Source organism: Adiantum capillus-veneris, chromosome 27, assembly GCF_014529385.1.
Source record: "Adiantum capillus-veneris isolate H3 chromosome 27, ASM1452938v2, whole genome shotgun sequence".
Lineage (NCBI taxonomy): Eukaryota > Viridiplantae > Streptophyta > Polypodiopsida > Polypodiales > Pteridaceae > Adiantum > Adiantum capillus-veneris.
This window is the reverse complement of record NC_140957.1, coordinates 119,535,084-119,556,911: the sequence shown is the minus strand read 5'-3', so window position 1 is coordinate 119,556,911 and position 21,828 is coordinate 119,535,084. Positions and strand designations below refer to the sequence as shown.

At 42.4% G+C, this 21,828-nt stretch overlaps 1 protein-coding gene across 2 annotated transcripts; it reads right to left on the bottom strand.

The window, feature by feature from the left end:
- Window positions 1-15,465: 15,465 nt before the first annotated feature.
- Window positions 15,466-18,876, bottom strand: LOC147422654 (sucrose transport protein SUT2-like). 2 transcript variants are annotated; one of them, XM_086503178.1, is made up of 6 exons: window positions 18,638-18,873; window positions 18,046-18,566; window positions 16,596-17,434; window positions 16,449-16,512; window positions 16,323-16,366; window positions 15,466-15,776 (listed from the first exon to the last, which is right to left on the bottom strand). In XM_086503178.1, exons 2-6 carry the CDS (start codon window positions 18,509-18,511, stop codon window positions 15,591-15,593), a joined length of 1,599 nt encoding a protein of 532 aa, XP_086359304.1. In that variant the 5' UTR covers window positions 18,512-18,566; window positions 18,638-18,873; the 3' UTR covers window positions 15,466-15,590. The 2 variants fall into 2 exon arrangements, 1 of the variants encoding a protein (XP_086359304.1); XR_015186797.1 differs by having other exon boundaries at window positions 15,683-15,776; window positions 16,449-16,517; window positions 18,046-18,876.
- Between the last annotated feature and the right edge of the window lie 2,952 nt (window positions 18,877-21,828).

The window sequence follows — 21,828 nt, the reverse complement described above, 5'->3', positions numbered from 1 at the left end:
CATGATGTGCACCTCCACACTATGGCACTATTCCTCTATATGTGGAGAATTTTTAGAAATTTTTTGGGTATTTTTTATTTTTTGGATAATTTTTACTTTTTTTGGTAATTTTTTACTAATTTGTGCATTAATATTTTCTTAATTCCATAAAAATTTGATATTTTGCGATCTTACGAACTATTTTGAATGTGTGTTTTTGGCTTGATTTCGAGCGCAATCAGAGATTCACAGAAGAATTGTAAAAATATTTTGGATCAGATCAGCCAAAAAAGCAAGCAAAACGACCAATTCGAAGCGGTAGAGCGTCAAATAAATTTCAAAAAATTTGCATGCGAGAACCGAGCAGGTGCAAGTGTAGCAATGGAAACTAGTTTCCAATCAAACAAACAAGGACACAACCCACATGTGAATGCAGATTAAGCTAGTACAAGCAGCAGAATTTCTTCTAGTCAAAACAAAAATTTGCTAGGAGACGGTTTTTACAGAACTAGCCGACATGGACTCAAATCGAGCCAAGAATTCAAGTATAACAGAGCAATCCAGTAGCAGTGTCAACATCAATACAACTGCAATAGAGTAGATTTTACAGCTGTATGGCTACAATGGGGATAAGGTTTTGTATGCAGATTTAAAAGGCCATAGATACTTAATGAGCAGCAAAAGCAGCACAGGAGCCAAGATCCTATTGATCAAAGTAAAGCCAGATTCCAATAACTCTTAGATGTTCACAGACTTCAGTGGAACCAGGTATTGCAAGCTCAAAGATGAAGTACAGATAGAGGTGCAAAAAATCAACCCAAGTGTTTATCAAGAAATCTGCACAAGCCAACAACACATACAGTTGGTGCATATGCAATCAGGATCATTGTACATGGATTAAACTGGTCAGATCTATAATCAAGAGCCAGAGATGGAAGATCCAATAGATCAACCAATAGAAGCACGTCCAATTATAGAACCGAGTCAAAGATGATACAAAGGTCAAGATGGAGCAATCTACAACTTGATGCTCAGTGTTCTAAAAGAAAATGCCAACAACTTGGTCAGCATAGAAACAGAAACTTCTCAGCTAGAGCTTGACATGACGGAGCCAGTTGAAATAACACCAGTCATAGCGTATTGCTTAGATTGGATGAAAAGGTGGATATTTTTTTTAATATTGTCCAAGAAATCCTGACAACAAGAACACATCAACTGCCAAGCAAGGCACAGAGAAAATTGGAAATGTGAATCTCAATGTCAGTGCATCAAATCCGTCACTTTAAGTGCAATCAGATGATTTTTCATTACCATTAGAAGAACCAGTAAAAACACTGCAAGTTCAAAATCTGCATAAATATACACATGCACTTGAAAAGCTTAAAATTGATTCTTTGAACAACAAATTTCTGCATGAATTTGGTAAAGGTGTCCAGGTATCACCGAAGGTTGAAAAGATTTTTAGGTTTGCAAATGATTTTGCATCCACTGACACAAGTGTGCAATCATTCACAAGTCTAAGGGACACATCAAACAGAATGATGTTAGCTTTGTATGGTACACATAATTCATATGCACACTATGTAGACCAAAAAGGAAAATTGTACAAAAAGGATCAACCAGTGTTTGAACGGCCTACATACCAGCTAATAGAAGTGCGTCCAGTGATAGATAAAAAAGGATGGTTCATTTCAGAGTAACGAATCTATTATAGCCTATCCTCTCTAGAGCTGAAGGATATTACCAGAGTAAACCCAAAAATTTGTTCAGCCAAACTCTCCTCCATCAGAAATCAAGCTTCGATGTTGTGACCACACGAACATATATTTTGACTAAAACAGTCGTAGATATAGACGAGAGTCTAGCATCTATGATGCATGAGTCTTGAAACCATAGAAGCTCATATCATAGGAGACCCATGGGATAGACAATATCAGGGCAAAGATAATGATATTTATATCTTGACTTGGGGAATAATTTATCATATTTTACGAAGATACATAGGAAACTATCCAGAAGGTTTACATATGCCAAATGTCAACAGTGCTACCCAAAGTATACCTTCACAGTCCCAAAAGGTGAGACTCAACCAGAGCCAAATAATTTTGAACTCCTACAATGAAGCAGGCTATAGTGTCACCCTAGCAAGGGGGAGTTGCAAATCCATCAAGCTCGGCTCTTATACCAGGAAATGCTACACCAGTTAGAAGCCCTAGAGCCTCTAGTCAGTAGACCCCTTCAAGACAGAAACCATTGAAAGATCATATGGTTGTTAGAAGTTTTCAATTGACCCAGATTCCAATAGAATCTATAGAAAAATGCTTCTATGAAGATCATCAAGGACAGAAGTTTCAACTGATCTCCACAAATCAAAGTCAAAAGCCAAAAAATCCCATAGTGTTCAAACAATTACATGTGATCAAGCTCACGTATGGATATCAAGAACATGGTAACAAATATCAGCAAGGTCATGACCTTGTACAAACCCATACGGATGGCCCGCCGAGACTGAAGTCAAGGACTATCTGAAGATGATGCAAAGCCTCAAGCTGCCAGAACAGGTGGAACAAAAGTCAAAGTCAATGGGAGCTAAATTCCAGAAAGCTACACAAAGGTCACTGCCAAAATGTCCTCCGAAGTGACAGATTCTACCAGAAAGTACAATGGATCTATTAAGATCAAGGGTTACCCAGATGCAAGAAGACAATGCTCATCAATTGCAAACAAAAAGTGCAGTATCATAGCCAATGGAGTCAACATCAATTGAAGCAGGTGGTCAAAGCAAAGAAAATGCAGATAAAGCTCAACCAAAGGACACTGCCACAACAAAAGCAGTCAATTCAGACACAAATCCTAAGATGATCAAGTGCAACATTGTTAATGAAAACGGAGAAAAGTTGTCAAGAGAAGTAAAGCTAGATTTTCAGTTAGACAAGAACCTTATGTCTTTTCGCACTTGAAAAAGATGTGGCCAACCACAACTAGAAGATGCTCCTGAATTTGTGAGCATATCAGGAAACAAATGAGCAAAATGTTGGGGAATCATCTCCACCACCATTGAAGTAAGTTCATAGATCATCATAGCTCAATTCTACGTGATCACAGGAAAAGATATGCCAGACGACATCATAATGGGAATGCCAATGGCGCAGAAGATCTCCGAGATACAGAATGTAAACATGACGGAGTCATCATAGACAACAAATAATGAAGACCAACAACGGTCACCCATAGACGACAGCACAAAGTCCTCAAGCACAAATCAAATGGAAGATCTTATTGAAGATGATTCTTCTTCATTGAGAAAAACTTCAGAAGAGCTTAAAGCAAATCAAGCAATAGCAAGTGCAGACCAAACAGATCAAAGAGCAACCACAAAAGCTATTGACCAGAGAATGCCACTAAAGCCAAAAGTTAAGAAGAAGAAGGTTGCAGACAACCAAGAAGCAATAGGAAGTCCAAAGATAAAGACATTGCCAGTTGAATCAGCTGATGCAAGCCATATTGGAAAACAAAGTCTCAAGTCACCCTCCATAGAGACACAGTTAGATCAAGATGAGACCATGACAAAAGCAGAACATAGATCTTCAATAGAACCAACAATGAGAATAGATGTAGTTCTTAGCAGTATAAAAGGAACAAGTGTCAGGTGCAATGTTCTATTGGATAAAGAAGAAAATTGCAATATGATTGCAGATAACATTTAGAGCATTCTAGAGATTACTCAGAGCAAGCCAGATAATAGAGAAATCATGGGTAAGGCTACATGTCAAGAAGAAATGGTTTCTACCCTTAGCATCCAAAATCATGAAGACCAGGTAAAGTTTCAGGTAAAGTCTTCAAAGGACATGCTTGCAGATGTTATCCTTGAACATCAGTGGTTAGACCAACACAAGGCCTACAAAGAAGATACAATGATAATACTCTCTTTTCCAAGAGGTAGCCAGCAACATTTACAGGTATCATTACTGCTAGATTCAGAGTTGCAGAAGTCACAAGAAACAAAGACAAATTGTGCAGACAAAGGTAAATCCAAAGTGGAACTTCCACCAACTAGCAAAGAAGGTGTGACATCATATGCCTCTACATCAAAGAACCCTCGTGGATCAGATGCTTCTAGCAAGTCAGGCTTTCAAATCTTCAAGTCAATTGCTGACACAACTGAAACCTCTAAGAAGACACCCAGGAAAGCAAAGATATTTCAGCCAAAGTACTCAAGAAAGCAAAAGATAGTCGAGCAAGTGTTTGTTCCGAGCAGTATAGTCAAAGTCAATGATCCGATTTGGATTGAAGACAAGAAATCAACATAGAAAGACAAACACATGGGATGGATAGTGTTGGGTTAAAGGCCTGTGTGCCCGGCTGCCCGTTGTTCAGCCACCCATGTACAACCATTCTTTTACTCATTCATAATAACCATACTCATAACTACACATTGTAGTGTGAGTATCGCCCCGCCACACACTGTGTATATTTCCTTCTTTGTGATGGCTCTCTGTGTGTGTGCTCTCCGAGCCCAACAAGTGGTATCAGAGCTTGGTAGTGAGAGCATTGAGAGCTTCATCATCATTGTTGAGTGTGCTGAAAATTGCTGCTGTTTCATTGCCGTTTTTCGGTCTCGCGCACGCGCGCATTTCTAAAGAGCAAAAGGTTTTTTCGAGCTTGGCATTGGAAGGTTCAGCACTCCGCGAGTATTTTCAGCAGGTGTCCTTTGGTTTAACCCCCCTTTCGGAGCCATTCGTGCCATCAGAAATCCCATCCGAGCTACAGACTAGGAGCTGCGTTTTTCAGCTCTCTTTGGTAGTTTTTTGCTACCATAGCTTCCATAGCCATTACAGGTGCCATTGCTACAGTGTCTTCCACTTATGTAAGCCCACAGCTCATTTGAGAGTGTGTAGCCTCTTCTTGGAGTGGCCTCATACACACAGATAAAGTGGGAGTTTGGCGGCATTGTCTTCTTCGACTACAAGTACAGGTGCAGGTACAGGTACAGGTTACAGGGAGCTTTGGATACAGGTTTCTTCTGTGGTTACAAAACATGTATTTTGACTGCGGGACAGCCATGTATATGGTTGTGGTTTGAGTGGGAGCTTCTACTTTTCTAGGCAGTCTGTTTATGCGTGTTCTTGAGCTATAGGTTTACATCATCTATGTATGTTGATGGATGTGGATATGGCAATTTGACAGACACTCTTTATGCATGATATTATGGAGATTTGGTTCACTTATACATAGAGCAGGTTTGCTCTTGCTTGCAGTGTTGCGGTTTGAGTACGGACAGGTACTTGGTTGACAGTAGAGATTGGACTTCGTTGAGCTTGTGCATTGGTTATATGCTCACTTGGATCCATTTATGCTCACGGATTTGTGTAAGCTTGGTCAGCTTATGTCTCTATTGTGGTTATTCAGACATGGAGTATGTGTATGCCTCTATGACAGCTCATTGTTGATGCATTTTGTGGCACGGTTTGCCTAGGCCGGTTGAGTTACAGGTGTCACAGTTTTATGCATTTGCTTGTGGATTTCTACGTACGTTTTTTTGACCATATTATGGGCTGATTTATACTCTATGTGTTTGCTCTTTGATTGAGAAGCATGTGTTGTCATATTTGCAGCACTACTTTGTTGTGGCAGTTTGTTGGTTGGTTACAGATTTCTGATTGTTGCATTCTTGTTGTGATGGGCACTATCGGAGGACACAGTTTTCAATATTGAGAAGTTGGATGGTGCTAACTTTTCATATTGGAAAGATCAGATTTGGGATGTCTTGGTGCAGAAGAAACAGATTCGAGCTCTAAAGTTGCAGGGAGTTAATCCAGAGAACATGGAGAGGGATGATTGGGAGGAGTTGGATGAGATGTGCAGGTCTACCATTAGGCTTTCCCTTTCAAAGTCTGTTTATTACAATGTGAAAGATGCACAGGGTGGAGCTTATGAGCTATGGCAGCGGATTTGCGATATGTATGATAAGCATTCGGCTGCTTCTATGGTGTATTGGATTAAAAAGCTTCTATGGTGTATTCGACTGCTTCTATGGTGTATTGGATTAAAAAGCTTATTGATTTGCGAATGGAGGAAGGTGCTTCCATGAATGCGCATTTGAATGAGTTCAATACAATTTTCAGCCAACTTGCTACGCAGAAAATTACGTTTGAGGACAATGTAAAAGCTATTTTTTTACTTGTCACGTTGCCTGAGTCATGGGACACATTTAGGACAACCATAAGTAACTCAGTTCCTGCGGATGAGTTGACAAGTACTAATGTGGAGTCTAGTCTTCTCACTGAAGAGATTAATCGAAAGAATAATGCAGGTAGTAAGTCTTCTAGTGCAATGGTTGTCAGAGGCAGGACTATGGACAAGTATAAGTCCAACAGGGGTAAATCTAGAAGCAAGTCCCGTGCAGGCACAAGTAAAAAGGATGGGGAATGTTTTCATTATGGTAGAAAAGGCCATTTCAAAAAGGATTGCTACAAGTGGAAAAGGGAAAATGGAGATGGTAAGAAGAAAGACCATGATGCTAAGGACAAGCCTAAGTCCAATGTCAAGATTAAGGAGTTAAATGCAACATAGGGAGAGTGTAGCTCTCAAGATGACCATGTATGTGCTCCGACTAGTGCTACTAGTGAAGAGCTTGGTGATGTGTTGCTTGCATCCTATTTTGATGATGCTTTTCTTCTCACTCATGAGAGTAGTATGCCTATGGATCGGGTCATTGAAAGTGGTGCTTCTTTTCATGTTACGCCTCATAGGTCGTGGTTTCATGACTATGATGCTTCAAGCACAGGTACTGTCAAGATTGCTGATGGGCATTCTATGCAGATTCATGGCATTGGGGATATTAATTTGGCTATGCCAAACTCTACTACGTTTGTCTTGCAGCGTATGCGTCATGTGCCGGCTCTTGCAAAAAGCTTGATTAGTGTGGTTCAGTTGGATTCACTTAGTTTCAATGTATCTTTTGGTGACCGAGGTTGGAAGTTCACTAAGGGCAGCCTTGTTTTGCTAAGAGGAATACGTTGTATTCCCTTTGTGCAGCTAGTGTGGCTGATCACATTGTGGGGATCACTGAGCAACCTCCTGCTTCTTTATGGCATCAGTGTTTGGAGCATATATCACTGAAAGGTTTGAAGTTGTTGGCACGTGCGGATTACATTCCCGTTTTAGATTTTGGTGGTTTTGAGTTTTGTGAGCATTGCCTTTATGGTCGACATGCTCGGTCTTCTCATAAGAAGAGTGTTCCACATGGATCTTTGGAAAAGCTAGCTATGGTGCATAGTGATGTATGTGGGCCGATGCCCAATGCTTCTCTTGGAGGTGCTATGTACTTTGTTACGTTCATTGATGATGCTAGCAGAAGGTATGGGCATACCCCATTCGTAAGAAGGATATGGTGTTTGATATATTTAAGCAATGGTTGGCTCTTGTTGAGAACCAATCAGGTTGTAAGTTGAAGTGCTTACGTAAGGACAATGGGGGTGAATTGATGTCTCATGCTTTCACTACATTATGTGTTGAGAAGGGTATACGGCGTGAGCTTAGTGCTCCCTATACACCTCCTAAAAATGGTGTGGCAGAGCGCATGAACAGGACTATACAGGAGAAAGTCCCTAGTATGATTTCTATGGCTGGTTTGTCAGATGGATTTTGGGCTGAAGCAGTTGCCACTTCTGTGCATTTGATAAAACGTTCACCTAGTGTTCCTTTGGGCTTCAAAGTGCCTAAAGAGGTATGGACAGGTTTGCCACCTTCGTATGGTCACCTTCGTGTTTTTGTCTGTGAAGCTTATGTACATGTACCTTAGGCAAAACGCAGCAAATTGGATCCAAAGAGCAAGAGATGTATCTTCTTGGGTTATGGTAGCTCTGACGAGATGGGTTATTGATTGTGGGATCCTATTGACACGAAGATTGTGCGCAGCCATGATGTTGTTTTTCATGAGGACTCTATGTATAGAGCATCACCGCGAACGGTTGAGGTTTGGCGTGTGATATTTGAGGAGGATGGTCATCGGTATGATGGTCCCATGGCTGCTCGTGGGCAGCCCATTGACCCTCAAGTGGGAGATCAACCCTTGTTGGGAGATCATGTAGATGTGGGACAGCCAGATGCACCTCCTGCACAGTTTTTGAGGCGCTCAGAGCGGCGTGCAAGACAGCCTCAACGTTTTTTGCCTTCTATGGATTATGTACAGTTGACTGATTGCGGGGAGCCATCATGTTATGATGAGGCCATGTCTAGTGTTGACAAGCTCAAGTGGGAGCAAGCTATGCAGTCAGAGATGGATTCGTTTATCCAAAATGATACGTGGGCTTACTCCTTTGCCAAAGGGTAAGAAGGCACTACCATGCAAGGCTTACAAGATAAAATTGTGTTCAATGGATGCAAAGCCTAGGTACAAATCAAGGCGTGTGGCTAAAGGATTCAAGCAACAGAAGGGCATTGATTTTGATGAGATCTTCTCCCCAATGGTGAAGATGTCTACTTTGCGTATGTTGTTTGCTTTGGTAGCTACAGAAGACATGGAGTTGAAGCAAATGGATGTAAAGACAGCTTTCTTACATCCGGACTTGCACGAGGATTTGTACATGGAGCAACCAAGTGGGTTTGTTATTCATGGTTCAAAGAAGATGGTATGCCGGCTTCTTAAGACCTTGTATGGGCTGAAGCAATCACCTCGTGAATGGTATCGTAAGTTTGATGCATTCATGAGTTCATTGGGCTATGTACGCAGTTATGAGGACCCATGCCTCTATACTCACAGGGCTGCAGATGGTAGTCTTATTGTTTTGGTTTTGTATGTGGATGACATGCTGATCGCAGGGAAGTGTATTTCTGATGTGGATGCCTTGAAACATAGGCTACATGATACCTTTGCCATGAAGGATCTTGGGGATGCCAGTCATATTTTGGGTATGCGGATCACTCCTGATCGTTCTCGCAGGGTGCTCTTTCTTAGTCAGAAAGAGTACATTGACAGGGTGCTTGAGCGTTTTCATATGGAAGGGGGGAAGGCCATTAGTACCCCGTTGCCTCCATATGTAAAACTCAGCCATGATGACTGCCCTCAGACAGATTTGGAGACTGCAGAGATGTCTCAGATTCCCTATGCGTCAGTTGTTGGTTCCTTGATGTATGCCATGGTGGCTACGCATCCAAATCTTGCTCATGCAGTTGGTGTGGTTAGCAGGTACATGTCTAACCCGGGCAAGCGTCATTGGGATGCAGTGAGAGGTATTCTCAAATACTGTCGTTAGCCTCACAGCGGTTTGCACACTGTAGATCGCTGATGCGTATGGTTTGACTTCTTTTGCTGTACTTTGGCCACTTTAAAGGCACACTGCCTTTAAGTGGGAGATTGTTGGGTTAAAGGCTTGTGTGCCCAGCTGCCCGTTGTTCAGCCGCCCATGTACATCCATTCTTTTACTCATTCATAATAACCATACTCATAACTACACATTGTAGTGTGAGTACCGCCCAGCCACACACTGTGTCTATCTCCTTCTTCGTACTGGCTCTCTGTGTGTGTGCTCTCCGATCCCAACAGATAGCATCACAATGGAGCTTAAAAGAATAGGAGTATTATGGAGGTAACAGATAGATATGGGTATAAGTCAACTCCTTCCCAAGAAAGAAGGCTCACAAGGTATCAACCTTGACAATATCTTAGGATACCTAAGAAGCATGTATACAATAGAACAACATTGAAAGATGCTAAAGTCAACCACAACTCTCAAGAGGATATAAAAAAAAGATGGATCTCAAATAATGTTCCTCTTGGACAAGGATTTTACACAGGTTATACAAAGATTTGGCTACCAGTCAATCGCAAGCCAACTACAGCTGCACCAGACCTGCATGAAGCTCTTAAGAACTCAACAAGACCTAAAGCTCAGCAAAGTCAACAAAGGAGTTACAAAGGTTCTCAAAAAATTTGGATTCCTAAGTCTTCCAATGCTCCTAGTCAAAATCCAAATGCCGACATTGAACAAAGGCCTACAACAACATCGACTCCTATCAACATGCCCAATTGGAGAATTAAACAAATAATGAAGTCTTCACAGTAAAAAAAACGACAACCCAACCAACACGAATGCAAATTCGAAGATGATAAAATAGGTATGGCAAAAGAAACCTTCAATGCCAACTTGGTCCTTCACTAATCCTCTTTTTGAGGATTCAAGCTTACTTTTACCTGAAGAAATGTTTGTAGTAAGCACAAGAATGTGAAAAGTCAAGTCGCTAGGGTGCAAAAAACACTCTTTGGCATAGTCAGAGTCGGGCTGCTGATCCATAAAATGAGCAAAGCATTAGACCCAAAGCTTCAAGTCTTATCAAACTCTGTGCTAAGAGTCGTAGTTATTAGGCTTAGCTGAAAGAGTTGAGCATATCTAAATCCTGTTGCTCATGCTAGATTTGATGAGCATAAGAGTCAAAGTCTACTAACTAACAATTGGTGGAGTGTTGTAGAGTCCAACACTCACGCATACTGCACAGTAAGATAAGAGCACAGATCCTCGTCAACGAAAACCATTCTTAAAGGGGTGCCAGCTTGCAAAGCCATGTCATATGCTTTTATAGCTACACCATCTTTTTGAACAACCCCTCAAAATCTTTCTTGCACAGCATATTGTTTCCCATGCATTTCTGTGTATGCATAAATAGGATGTCCCACCATTGGGCATATGCATTAGACACTCTTTTTTGCTTCCACCACCTTGAGTGCACTACAATAGGCAAAACCAATGTTCCATCATACTACCCTCTCATATTTGTTGCCTTTTAATTCCATATCTAGCAGCAAATAATCCTTTGAGTAATTAATTTTATATTTCCCATGCTAATAAGTACTCCAATAATGTGCGTATCCAAACAGAAGCCTCCTCATTATGCTATTACAACGGACAAATGCAACATCATCTCTCACATCAGACATATTCGGACCAATGAAGATGTTGCAGCAAATTGAACCTCATCAACAAATTCAACGACAAATGAAGACAATCAGCCCATCAACAACCAATCAAAACCTTCCACAGCCTCCACGGACACTTTTCAATAGTGCCCGAGGATGAGCACTAAAATCGAAAGGGGGGAATGTTAACTGATTCAACATCAGTTAACAAAAGCTGCTAAAGACCGAAGATGTATCGATGCACATCCAAGATCAATACGAAGAAGCAGTAAAGATTGGAATTACACATTTTCCACATTTTTCCAAAAAGGGCACTTATTGTAATTCTCGATTTATTTCAAGCCATTGTAGTATTTTAATGTGTTACGGGCTCAATGGGAGTTCCAAGTTCTAAAGAATAGGTCAATTAATGTGCCTAGGTTGCAGATTCAATAAGTGGTGGAGCCCTAAAGACCTTGGGCGCCCGGAAATTGCATATTTTTACCATAGGTACATAAGGAAGTGTGTTAAAAAAATTAGGGTTCTCAAGCTCATTTGTTGAGAGCACTGTTTGGTGAGAGCTCTTGAAGTATGTGGCTATGGAGTCCTTGAGCTTCTCCTTGCTCATGAGACTTGATTAACACTAATCAATGATTCATTCTCTCTCACTATGCTTCTCTCATGCTTCTTATGATTTCCTATGATGCTTTGATTAGCTAGATCTACACTAAATAGTGGTTAATCCCTCTCTAATCTTGTGTAATTTCCCTCTTTTGCTTGTGTGTGCATGTAGGTTTGATTGAAGTGTGGTGCTCGATAGATCTATGTGTGTGTGCTTGCGATTAGTGTGTTGCATGATAGGATTAGTGTTGTGTGCGTCTTGCAATTGTAGTGTGTGTGATTGGGTTGATTGGAGGTGAAGAGAAGTGGATATGGAGATTGCCCTTCATTGTGGCTTAGCTCCTCCATAGGCCAAGAAGTTCACCTCAGAGTTAACCATTTGTGTTGCCACGATTAACTCACTTACCGTGTGAGTGTTTCCATGCCCTAGCCCGATAGCTCATCCCTCCGTATTGACAATTTTGTTGGTCATTGGATCTATTGCAACGATGGAACCCCCAACAGGCGCCATAGTTGTCGGGGCGGCAGAGGCAGTAGTCGAGGGGGAAAGAGAGAAAGAGAGAAGAGTGGGTAGTCACTCTACAAGCTGGAGGGAAGAGAGAGAGAGAGAGAGAGAGAGAGAGAGAGAGTGAGAGACTGAGACAGTTGTGGTTGGAAGCTACGAAGAGATGGTTGCAAGCTATGCAGCTACGGCCGCAAACTTGGAAGGCCCTCATTATCTCTAGCAATTGAAGGCTGCATGTGGCGACGGTTGGAAAGTAGGGGGTGAGAGCAAGAGTTCAACAGCCACCATGGGCATGTGAGTTTAGAACGGTACAGGTTGGTGGGTGAAGATGAGCAGTTAAACTGTGGTTGGCGCAGCACAATAGAAAGAGAGAGAGATAGAGAATTAGACTACGATTTTGTAGATTACAATGGTTGTGTGTGTGTGTGGGTGGGTGGGTGAGAGAGAAATAGAGAGAGAAAGAGTTCGAATGTACTGAATGTGGCCGCGAGCTGACAAATAGAGAGAGATTGGATGGGATGTGCATGTCACAAGCGAACGAGGAGAGAGAGAGAGAGAGAGAGAGAGAGAGAGAATGTTGGGCGCACGACCGTTGTTGTTGGTCTGAAGCCGAAGTCTACATGGTAGGTAGTTCCACTGGCTGGAATAGCATTGGTTGATGTAGACAGCATCCATTGGCAACAATGGGATGGGGTCTGCGGACGTAGCAATAGGAGTAGTGAGATTGTTTGCCAGATGGTCGGGTGCTACCACTACCACATGGAGGGGTGCTATTTCAATTGTTGGTGATGTCACAGGAAGGATAGTGATGGCCTAAGGCGGCACTACCATGCTCCTTTGGTGGCTCGTAGGGGGAGTGTTTGTGTCCTATGGCTCCGTGGCTCTGTGGTAGACGAGTCCTTGCCCTCTTGCGCCACCTTCTATGGAGGCTGCTTCCACTACGTTCTTTAATTAAAATAAGATATTATTATGGCTTTCATTGATACTCATAAAAATAATTTGAGGGTTGTTCCCACTAAGTTGAGATATGGTTGATTAGTCAATCGAGTTCCTTGTGTCCACCCCTTTACTTCTGCACTCGGACACTCCCCAGGGTCTCTTGGGTTCATTCCTACAACAGTCTACTTAAAATTCTTCTTCTACTTCTTCTCGCAGCCCGGAAGAAACTAATCAAACCTCCATTACTTATAACTTGACCATCCTAGGTTTAATGTACATAAACAATATGAGAGCTAAATCGCTTGCTTTTTGTTCTTGAGTTCGATTGCATGCATTATCTACAACCAATTATCCTTACCTATAAATATATTTGATTAATCACCAAAAAAAAAAACCAATACCTGGAAACAATTTGAAATACTTATGATGCGAGGAGGTTCATGATAATCACGTACAAAAATTAAGTGTAAATAAGCATGACTTATCTTTGTTCACCATAATCTCCATAGCCCTCATTGTTGCAAGTCCCATTTATAAAATTATAAGTTTCAAACCCATAAAAATATATTTGAACATAATTTTCTATTCAACCAACATGAACATGGAAGATTCATACATCACAAGGATTGACTCTTCATACATAGACTTTCGATCCCTCGAACATCAAAAGCTATATGGATTGATATAAATCGTACTCTCAAGAATAAAAAATCCAAATAACCCATATCTCATTTAAAACATAAAGCACGAGCAAGTTAAAATAGATAAGATAATACTGACAAAAATCGACCACCTTAAAGAAGCAGCAAAGCGGACAAGAATAAACAGCTTGCTTAACTTGAGCAATGACAACATCATAAAACAATCAGTTAATATGGTATCATTGAATGCACATTGTTTTTTGGAGTCGGCGTTCACGTTAAAGCCTCATGTGGTAATGATTTTTGTCCAAACCATTAAAGATTGTATCCAAATTTTGTTCTAATAACAATAAGGCCAAGGAAGGGCGTCGATGTAGAGAAATTACATTCATTGTGTGATAATTAGGAAGTGTTAAGTTGATTGCAATAATTTTAATACTGTTTGTTGTTAATTCTTTTTGTGTTGTTCCAACATTTTTTATTTTCTTGTATTACATCATAATTCTAGATGTACCTTTCGATGAAGCACAAAAAAAAGTCTGGAAGCAAACATGTTATCTCCAAACGTGTTTCTTGGATGTAAAAAATATTTGATGATATTAGATTTTAATCATTTTTTATATTTGAGTAGAACATTTATCTCACCAACTTAAAACTTGACACAAATCATCACAAAACCAAAATAATACTTTATTCAATATTAGATCACATTTGGATCACAAAGTATTCGTCCGAATTTACATTTGCAACAATTGAGTAGGGGGCATTTCACAGCACATCATCGGAGCTTGGCGGAGGTGACGACACTCAAATCTAGAGTTGGTACTACAAAGATTGGTTTTGGCCATGTCAAACTTTGTTCTCTAGGCTTAGGCTTTTCAGAGGAGAATTTCATGTATTCACAGGAGTCAGTTGGCATGTACATTGTTTGAAAGTGACTTGGATTGCATCGGTCTAGATAAGTTCCACACGACTTTTGAACTTTTAAACACAAGATTTTTGCTTGGAAATGCTTGGCTACTGCCATTTCTGTATTGTTTGAAAGCTTCCTCAGAGAGAGATGGTGATCTTTGGATGCGTTTGTTGGGGCTTTTTGTGGATGCTCGCTGCCCATGTTCACATATCGACTGTTGATTCTTTGTGACATTTACACCAGGTGACTTTGATTATAAGGATTTTTTCAGGCTTCTTGTGTTCCAAGGCCAGATGGTTACATAGGCATTGATCTATAATTGCTAGTAATTTGACCACCCCATGCTGTTTTGGTCACAATGAGCTCACTCGACGGTTAGCTGGTGTACTTTCCTCGCTGGCTTTTATGCAGATAGCCTATTGGAATGCAGCAAAGTCAAGCTTTGCTGAGGGCGACGGTGCAAGCCTTTGTGGTTTGCTACTTTTTGTATCTTCTGTTGTTGCTGTATAATCTTTCATAATACAAACACGGTTGGCCAGAAAAGTAGATCAGGGGTGAGAGGAGCAAAGCTGTCCTTCTATAGAGGATCCCTGGAGCATTCTTGGGACGACCATGGGCCAAGGGAATAGGGTTATGTCATAAAACGGTTCTGGTCATTCTGCACATGGTTTGAAAGATGGCAAATGGAGATGATGCACCCAATTTGGTAGAACAGCAGAACAGCTGGAGATTGTCCTAGCAGTCCGTGCAAATGATCGTCAAGGGTATGACTCCACTTAAGCTCAAATTGTCCCGATTAAAAGGCCAAAAACTATTGCCTTAGCAGTATTGCAGTGTGTAAATAGCAACTTCAATAGCAGAGAAACAGATAAAGATTGTTCCATGGCATGAATAACAAGAACTAACTTCAAGTCTCGACAATTTTTCATGGGATCAAAAACTTCTACCAATCCAACTCTGTAGTGAGAAAAGGGAAAAATAATTCGAAGGCTGTGCTCCTTATTGTGCAAAACAAGATCAAAACAATAATCTTTACAAGGCAAAAGAGAGACGTTTCTAAACCATGTCGGAGAAAGGCAACAGGTGCAAGGAGGCAATCTAAGGAATGGGTGAGCTCCGCGTTCTGCGAATGCCAGTTGTCCTGAATTCAGGTGGTGGTCGGGGTAGTAGAATCACAGCCAGCACAGCTCCTATTAATGCAGACCCTGCCCCCAAGACGAATGCTGGAATGTTGCCACCTCCAAACAAAGTGTCAAAAGGACCCGATCCAACCGAAATTATAATCTGCAAGCAAGAATTTCCATTAACAATCCAAACGCTAATGACAAAATACACAAGTGAAAGAAAAGCTGCCCTCTACTCCCATCAGAAATGCATCACCCGCACGCTTGGCAGACTATGTAGATGACATATTGCTCATTGGACCAAATGAGGGACATGTTACTTTTAGACATTGCAATTTGCAAGTCCTTGAAAGGGGATATATGGTTGTAATTGGGCATCATGGAATACAAGGCAAAGTCGGTCACATCAAATAGATTCGTAAACTACGGCCAAGTTCACCAATTGCTGCGTCACATGAGATTACCATAGCCTCCAGGGTTCCATTTAGGGTCCCCTCTCTCCACAATATTCATGCATGCCCATGCATGCCAAGCCAAGTATCTCGTCTAAGAAAGTCCCGGGGGACTCACTAGTAATAATAAGGGGACGTTAACTGCCTGCATCAAATGCCCCTTTTCTACCCCTACATAGGGTACCACTCTTTGCAAAATGCAACTCTCCCCCCTTGTACCCCCCATCCTTGCACTCATGTGTTGCCGTACATACCTGTGGAACCACAACAGCTAAGTTCAGAACGCCCATGGACAGCCCTGCAGTCATAAGAGACAAACATGGTTAGTTTGCTATTACCTACATTTACACGATATAGTGACAGGCTAATCTGCAAGATACCTTGTCCTCCGCCCATATTAGATGTCAAAGAAGCTGTCAATGCGTATGGTACACTATATGTAACCTGCTCTTCATTCAGAAAAACCATGAGAAAGCCTGAGCTTACATAAGAAAAACGCCTCAGTAAGACAAGCTACAATTACTCACAGCAAGTGGTGCCCCAAGTATTGCAATAATAACCAACGCGCCCGCCAATCCACCAGCACTTGGAGGGTGTGATGTAAGCTTGGTCAAAATCGCTATGCCTACGAAGCATAGCGTGATGATAACATTGTTAGCCGCCCACACATAGCTTGGACCCACCTTTCTGCACAAGAACTCTATACACAAGGAGAACAGCCCCAGCACTAGGGACTGAAGCATCAACCCAAATGCCCCCATTCTGACACCCTTGTTGTACAAGACTGAAGCAGTCGTTTCTTCTCCTGTCGTGGGCTCCCCTCCATACACATCTCTGCCCATCCAATCTGTATCGTAGAGCGTGAATGGAAACCACGCTATCCATGTCAATGCTGTTATAATGAGAACATACCACATTGTGCGCGGAAGATCTCTGAATGCACCAATGAGTTCCCACAAGAAGGCCTCCCTCACTTCCTCCTCCCCTTCCATGTCATCCTCATCTTCATCCTTCGCTTTCTCTTGATCAGGTTTATAAGCTTCACCCCCATTCGCAGGGTCAGCTTCTCCTGCTAAAAGGGGGGTTGTGGCCGTGGATTGCTGCACATTGGTTTGATTGTTGGGTGACCATGGGACTTCAGGAGCTGCGGTGACGCTTATAGCCGTAGTGGCTAACAGAATAATCACACCAATTAGGAAGGCGGATTTGAGATTTGCACAGCTAACTCCGCAAGCACTTGTCTGCGTAAAGGGGAAAATCTCATACCAACTACTCACTGAGCCAGCCGCAAATCCTAGGACATTACCCACCGCCATGAAGAATGAAAAGAATGAGTTTGCCCTTCTTGTTCTTCGCTGATTCTTCCCTACAAAGAAGGCAACAAGTAAATGTGAGCATTCTCTGCACCACAGCAGACAAAATGCTTCCTTAACCAGCCTCTTGCCCATTTGCTTCAACATAGATTCTATACTCTTGATTCTGCTTTCTACTGAAATTTAATGTCCCGTTTTGTCTATCTACGCTGCAACATGCCATGAGCTTGGGCCAATTGATGCACCAAGCTTGAATCTGCCATCAGCTATTAAAGGCAAATCCACGGGCACATGGCTGTCAATGCGCTTACCGCTTAACACTGGTTCACCTGTTGATAGTGGCTCTATAAATAGCCCTTAAGCCCCCTCTATACATGTTGAGCTACATACATAATTACTCTTTATAAAGCCCATCATCAATGTAAAGCACAGCTTAAATGCAAGCACACATACACTTGTGCATGTTCATATGCTTCAGTGTAGCATCTGCCTGACAATGCCCTTCTAACAGCTTGCATGTTTTGCATACAAAGAAACTACTCGAACCAGACTTCGCTCTGCATCTCATCCTTCACCACATAGCCATTCACATGCATGCCATATCCATTTAACACACATGAGCCACAAACTCAGAACACAAAAACACAAAACACGAACCCATTACCAGTGAAATCTGCAAGAAGAGCACGACAAGGGCCTTGAAGGGTGTTGTTGGCAAGATCCAGAATCCAGAAGCCAACCACAAAAACTGCAATGGCACGGGGGCGGGTGGTGAGAGAGTCTCCCATAAGATTGCCAAGGTCAGCTGAAAAGCTAATGAGGAGGACAGCCACGACTACAAGGAGAGCACCGAGGACAATGAAGGGACGGCGTCGGCCAAACCTGCTTTGACAATGGTCACTTGAGTAGCCAATAAGGGGCTGTACCACCATGCCTGAAATAGGGCCACATAGCCAGACGTAACTTGCCCATGTGTGAGGTATGCCCAGCTCTTGTACGTATGGAGTCAGCAACGAAAGCTGCAGTGCCCACCCAAACTGCACACCTGCGGCAACAGATGCGATCCGCGCCAATGACTTCAGAGGAACCCTCTTCGGCGGCTTGCCACCTTCCTTCTGACTATCAGCCATCTTCTAGCCTGAGTGAGACGCTCCTTTAGTAAAGCAAGCGCGTGGCGCTTCAAACCTGGAAGAAGCAGGACGTGACCGCAGATTAAACCATGCCCACATGCAGGTAGAACTGAGTCGAGGTTTTGCCTGTAGTAATCATGAAAAGGCTGCTGCTGCAATGGAGCCTTTCAACGGTCGAGGCTCATGCCGGCGAAGGAAAGGCTGGAATGAGCTGAGTGCAGAGGGGAGGAAGCCGATGACCGAGGGGAAGAAGAAGCGTCAATGCTGCAGCTATGGAAGCTCGGCGACCGCCGCTTCTGAGCGTGCAAGAGGCGATTTGGGCTTTAAGGGGCAGAGGAGAAGAGCCAGGTGGCCAGTCCACGTAGGATAGAAAAGAGCAGAGATATGGGCGGGGAAGAGTTTTTGCATAAAAATACAAACTGCAAGCTGCAGGCCACGCGGCATTCTGCCCCTGCTCCTATTGCTACGTGTCTGCTTTTCAAACGGCGATTCTACGTGTGTCAGCTTCCCATTGGCTGCTCGAACCCCTCGTGCTCTTCAATGAAGAGGAATTTACCCTATCTCGAAATTAAAGCCTCTTCTTATCCTGTTTTTTGCTAGTGACGAGCGAGAGTAATTATTATTATCAGAGTTCTAAAGCTCAGATCATTGTTCAGGCGTCCATGCACCCCTCGTCACCATATGGTGACGAATATGGTGACGAGGCCATGGACCCTTGGAGTTGGATGGTGGAGCCTTAGATTGAAGGGACTAATGCTCCACCGATGCATGCGGTCGTTCACAAGTTCCCCTCCTTCGCATAGGGGCACTCCCGTGGTGAGGTTTGTGGTGGGAAGGAGTTGAGAGAAATTACAATTACAATCAGCATAATAAACCACTCACTTTATGTTTGGAGGTGGTTGGCTTATAGAGGTGCCCCGAAGCAATCTTCTTGGTTGTGCCTTCCATTCATTGTCATTCTTACCCTCGTAGGCTCACATCTCCTCCCTTCTAGGGTACCACTATGCCCTTCAGCAAGAGAAGACCACTCTCTTCTTGTGAGTTTCCTTTCATACATTAGCACTCTTTGCTGCACACTTTCATCTCTTAAAGTAAACCTAGTATTATTTTGTGGCTGCAATATTGTCTCATTGTTTACTCTTAATCATGAATGCTAATTTACTTAATCCTCCATAGACTCTAACAAGTAGTACTACAGCATAAGGGGTTAATTCCTCTTATTTAATAGTTGTAATCCCTAGCACTATCTCTCTCATTGGTCTCTAGTGATGCTAGTTGAGAGCTTGGCATGCTCTTCGCAATATCAACGAGCTACTACTAGTGACACTAATTGATGAGATTGGACATGCTCTTGGCAAAACCAATGAGCTACTACCATTATTGATTAGCTAACTAGTGATTACCCTAGTTAAGAGTTGCATTAATGCATTTAGATCCATGTTTCACTTGCACATCCAATAAGCCCTTGGTAATTCTCCTAATTTGTCACCTAATTGGACCCCTTGATGAAACAATTTTGATTCTATATTGTTCATTCACAATTGAATGGGAGGCTTAACCGATCTTTGGCCAACTATTGGGTCCATTTTGTATCGATTTGTGCATTTATACTTCGTCTTACATCCATTTTTTGTTAGGCCTAAGGTAGGAGTGGCCAAGCCAAGGGCCACGACGCACATGCGGTACAGTGGACCTATATTTAGCACATCAAGGGCCTATATATGACATGATTAGGTGGACAAGAGCATCTGTTAGTTCCCTGTCTCTTACATTTGGTATCAGAGCTAGGTCAGAGCTCAGGGCAGCCATGGAGGAGGGGGAGAAGCATGGAAGAGGCGTGGAGGTTTCTGTCATAATAACTAATATCTAATTCTCCTAAATGATTTTATCATGTTAAACTAATCATTTAATATGGGGAAGTACCAGGGGACAAAAAGCTAGAATATTGGTTAAGTTGGCAGACCGCCAGCCACAGTAGGGATCCAAAGGAGGGAAAATAGGGATCCAAAGGGGGGGCTGTCATAATAATCAATATCTAATTCTCCTAAATGATTTTCTCATATTAAACTGATCATTTAATGTGGGGAAGTGCCAAGGGAGAAAAAGCTAGAATATTGGTTAAGCTAGCAGACCGGCCACAGTAGGGATCCAAAGGAGGGAAAATAGGGATCCAAAGGGGGGGCCATCTGCAAAAGAGCCATGTGAAACAATGGGCCAAAAAGACCCTAAGGTTCAGCCCATTAAGACTTCCAAAATGCTAAGGTTCCAAAATTCAAAGGTTGTGTCCAAAGGTCAACCCTAGGGAAAATTGGATGCTTAGTGTGTGCCCTAAAAAGTCTTTGCACATCCCTACATGGGAGGGGGCGAGCCCCAAAGCTAGGGGATGAGAGAGAAAGCCACACACACACACACAGGCTCCCTTTGCACAAAGGGAATGAGGGACACATGTCAGCTCCCTAGGCCAGATGCCCACAAGGTGTGCCCAATTCCTATTGGAAGACCCTTGAAGTGGACCAATGAGAATTAAGCTAGAGTAAATCTAGTTTAATTAATTTAAAAACATTTAATAAAAGAAACCAATGAGAATTAAGTCTCCTAGAAGACTATTGGGCAGTCTCCCAAGGGGTCCAATGAGCATTCAGGAGCCCCATGGCTTGCCTGATTCCTATTGGCCAGGAGGCAAAGGGGTCCAATGAGAGTTTAGTTTAATTATTTAATTACCTAAAGCTCTCACAAAAGGGGAAAGGGGGACACATGTCAGAAGGCTATCACTTATGCTGCTTAATTCCTATTGGCTTGACCTGGGGAGGTCCAATGAGGCAAAAGCCAGACCTAATTAGCAGCTAGGGCTCGCCCAAGAGAGAGGGGGGGCTGATTTTTGCTTGGCATTGACACACACACACACTCACACTTGACCATGTGTGAAGGAAGAATACTCTATCTCCTCCCAAGCTTTAATGGAGAGCTCATCACCTACTCCAAGCTTGTGAGATAGAAGCCTACATCAACACTCTCTTGGCATATGGATGCAAATCCAACCAAGAGCCAAGCTTCAATGCATGCTCATCTTCTCTACCAAGCTAATTACTAAGCTAAGCTATGCTAATATGAGTGATTATGTGAGGAGATGTACATCTTTCTCGTAAGATACTTCTTTTTCTTCTCAATCTACTCTCATACCCTGCTAGCTCTCACCATCTTCGAAGGTGTGTGAGGTCTTGGGTCTGAGAACGGGGATAATTCAAGTTGTGTTTGATTAAGTGTTTTGCTTGGTGTATGAAGCTTCCATCTTCATTGCACTAGCTAGTCTTGAAGGA

Bases quoted from the DNA above. Each gene is read 5' to 3' on its own strand.
- LOC147422654 (XM_086503178.1), bottom strand. From the start codon at position 18,511: ATGGCTGATAGTCAGAAGGAAGGTGGCAAGCCGCCGAAGAGGGTTCCT. The intron at 16,367-16,448 runs GTATCTTGCAGA...TTATGACTGCAG, and splicing joins TAATATGGGCGGAGGACAAG to GGCTGTCCATGGGCGTTCTG. The intron at 15,777-16,322 runs GTATGTACGGCA...TCTTGCTTGCAG, and splicing joins TAGCTGTTGTGGTTCCACAG to ATTATAATTTCGGTTGGATC.